At 34.7% G+C, this 2125-nt stretch overlaps 1 protein-coding gene across 1 annotated transcript in view; it reads left to right on the forward strand.

Annotated features, from left to right (window-relative positions):
- Positions 1 to 1763, forward strand: part of SKA1 (spindle and kinetochore associated complex subunit 1) — a 15792-nt gene extending 14029 nt beyond the window's left edge. Inside the window, exons 4-5 of the mRNA XM_012651721.1 lie at positions 636 to 805; positions 1615 to 1763. Coding sequence (XP_012507175.1) covers positions 636 to 805; positions 1615 to 1763 — 319 coding nt within the window. The remainder of the gene's footprint in view (positions 1 to 635; positions 806 to 1614) is intronic.
- The last annotated feature ends 362 nt before the right edge of the window (positions 1764 to 2125 follow it).

Here is a 2125-nt window from a genome sequence, read left to right on the forward strand (position 1 = left end):
AAATAGTTTTATACTATGAAAATGTAAGAAATTTTTGAAGATGCTGAAAATCATGTTTTTTGTTTCATTGCAAAACCTCATTTCATAGAGAGATCTAGAGATGGATCAGTTTATTGCTTAGGTCTTCTCCAGGACCATTTTGTTGTGGTTTTCTTTGTACCCTGTCTTGTCCTGCTCCTCCTCCTTTTGTCCCCTCCCTCTTTCATTCTCTGAATGGACAGTAGTTTTTGCATAGCAGTAGAGTGCTGTGAGTTGTATAGTTTAATGTTAAAATTTTTCTTTCCTTTGCTCACAAACGTTTAAAAATGTTTAACTAAACTTATAATTAATCAGTCTGTTTGAATCAGAATTTGAGAGCTTATTTTAAATTGTAATGTTAATTCTCCATAGGTGGAGAATGGAGTATAAGGCATCCAAACATAATTAGAGAAGATAAACACTGATGTGTTGTCATCTCTGTTTAATTTTTCAGCTCTTGAGATGTGTCTAGTTTATTTGGAAGTTAACAAAGTTTTTTTTAGAAAGGGTACTATCGTTTTGCTACTATGCAAAGTCATCATACTTACATTTTTCAAGGAAAGTAATTTTATATGATGATTATTTTAAAAAATAATTAACCGTATACTTTGTTGCAGGTACATGAAATCTCGTTTAACCTATTGTAAAATTAATGAAGTTATTAAAGAAATCAACAAGGCAGTAATTAGTAAATATAAGATTCTACATCAACCAAAAAAGTCTATGAATTCTGTGGCCAGAAATCTCTATCATAGATTTATTGATGAAGAAACGAAAGATACCAAAGGTAAAATGGTAGCATATATATATGTGCATGTGAACTGTTTGGAGTATAAACTAAATCATGAGAAACACAGCTAATTCTAGAAAATTCTAAATCTAGAGTGTTAATTCCCAACCAGTGGCAATTTTCCCCACCAAGGGACATTTTGCCATGTCTGGAGACATTCTTGGTTATTATAACTGAGGCAGGGAAAGATCCTGGCATCTAGTGGGTAGAGGCTAAGGATGCTGCTAAAACAGCCTACACTGCACAGGACAGCACCCACAGAATGAACTAGTTGGCCCATAGTGTCTGTAGTGCGGAGCCTGAGAAACATTGCTTTAGAGTCTATTATGGAACTCTACCCAGTGTTTTGAGAATTAGAATAGTAATGATAACTGTTAGTCATGCTTATATAGTGCTTACTGTGTGCCAGATAGTGTGCTAAGAACTTTAGTCCTTAAAACATCCTTATCACCTAGGTACTATTATTATCCCATTTTGCAGACTAGGCAAAGAATGCTTAACTTACTTGCCCAAGGTCATCCAGTTAAGTGATAGCGCTGCTACAGGTGTCATTGTATTAATCACTACCCCATATTGCCTCTTGAAAAGTGAATCGTTCGAGAGATACCAATTCTGAAATGCTACGGTAAGTATGCAACTTCAATTGGTAGAATAATTATTATTTTAGGAAGAATACCAGTTTTTGCTTTTATTAGATAATGACAGTAAAAATGATTAATGCCATTCATATTCACAATTTAATGCGTTAAAGACTCATCTTGAAAGTTGACCTTATAAAAGTTAGCACTAATGTCTTTTATTTTCAGGTCATTATTTTATAGTGGAAGCTGACATAAAGGAGTTCACAACTTTGAAAGTTGACAAGAAGTTTCACATGTTACTGAATATCTTACGACACTGCCGGAGGCTATCAGAGGTCCGAGGGGGAGGACTTACCCGTTATGTTATAACCTGAGGCCCTCGTGAGCTTTTGAACAGACCAGCAGTAGGGTACAGAGGCTATTCCTAAAGTTTTCTTATATATAATTTCTGTAGCTTTTTCATTTTCTATTTTTGTTTCTTTTTTGAATAAAGCTTATATATTTTCAAGATTCCCTTCCTTTCAGCAAATATTTAGCCATCTGCCATATAAGCCTCTGTACTAGGCATATAATCAAACTAAAAAATGCTCATATCTAGTTTTTGTGTTTAGTGGACAGTGCTACAGACCCCAATAAGACGGGTATAGACATGATGAAGGAAAAGGTCAAGAAGATATGGTCAAGGATACACAGGCCCTTTGGAATTAAAGGTCACTAGGGTCTAGATTCCATAGAT

Source organism: Propithecus coquereli, unplaced genomic scaffold, assembly GCF_000956105.1.
Source record: "Propithecus coquereli isolate 6110/MARCELLA unplaced genomic scaffold, Pcoq_1.0 Scaffold37, whole genome shotgun sequence".
Classification (NCBI taxonomy): domain Eukaryota; kingdom Metazoa; phylum Chordata; class Mammalia; order Primates; family Indriidae; genus Propithecus; species Propithecus coquereli.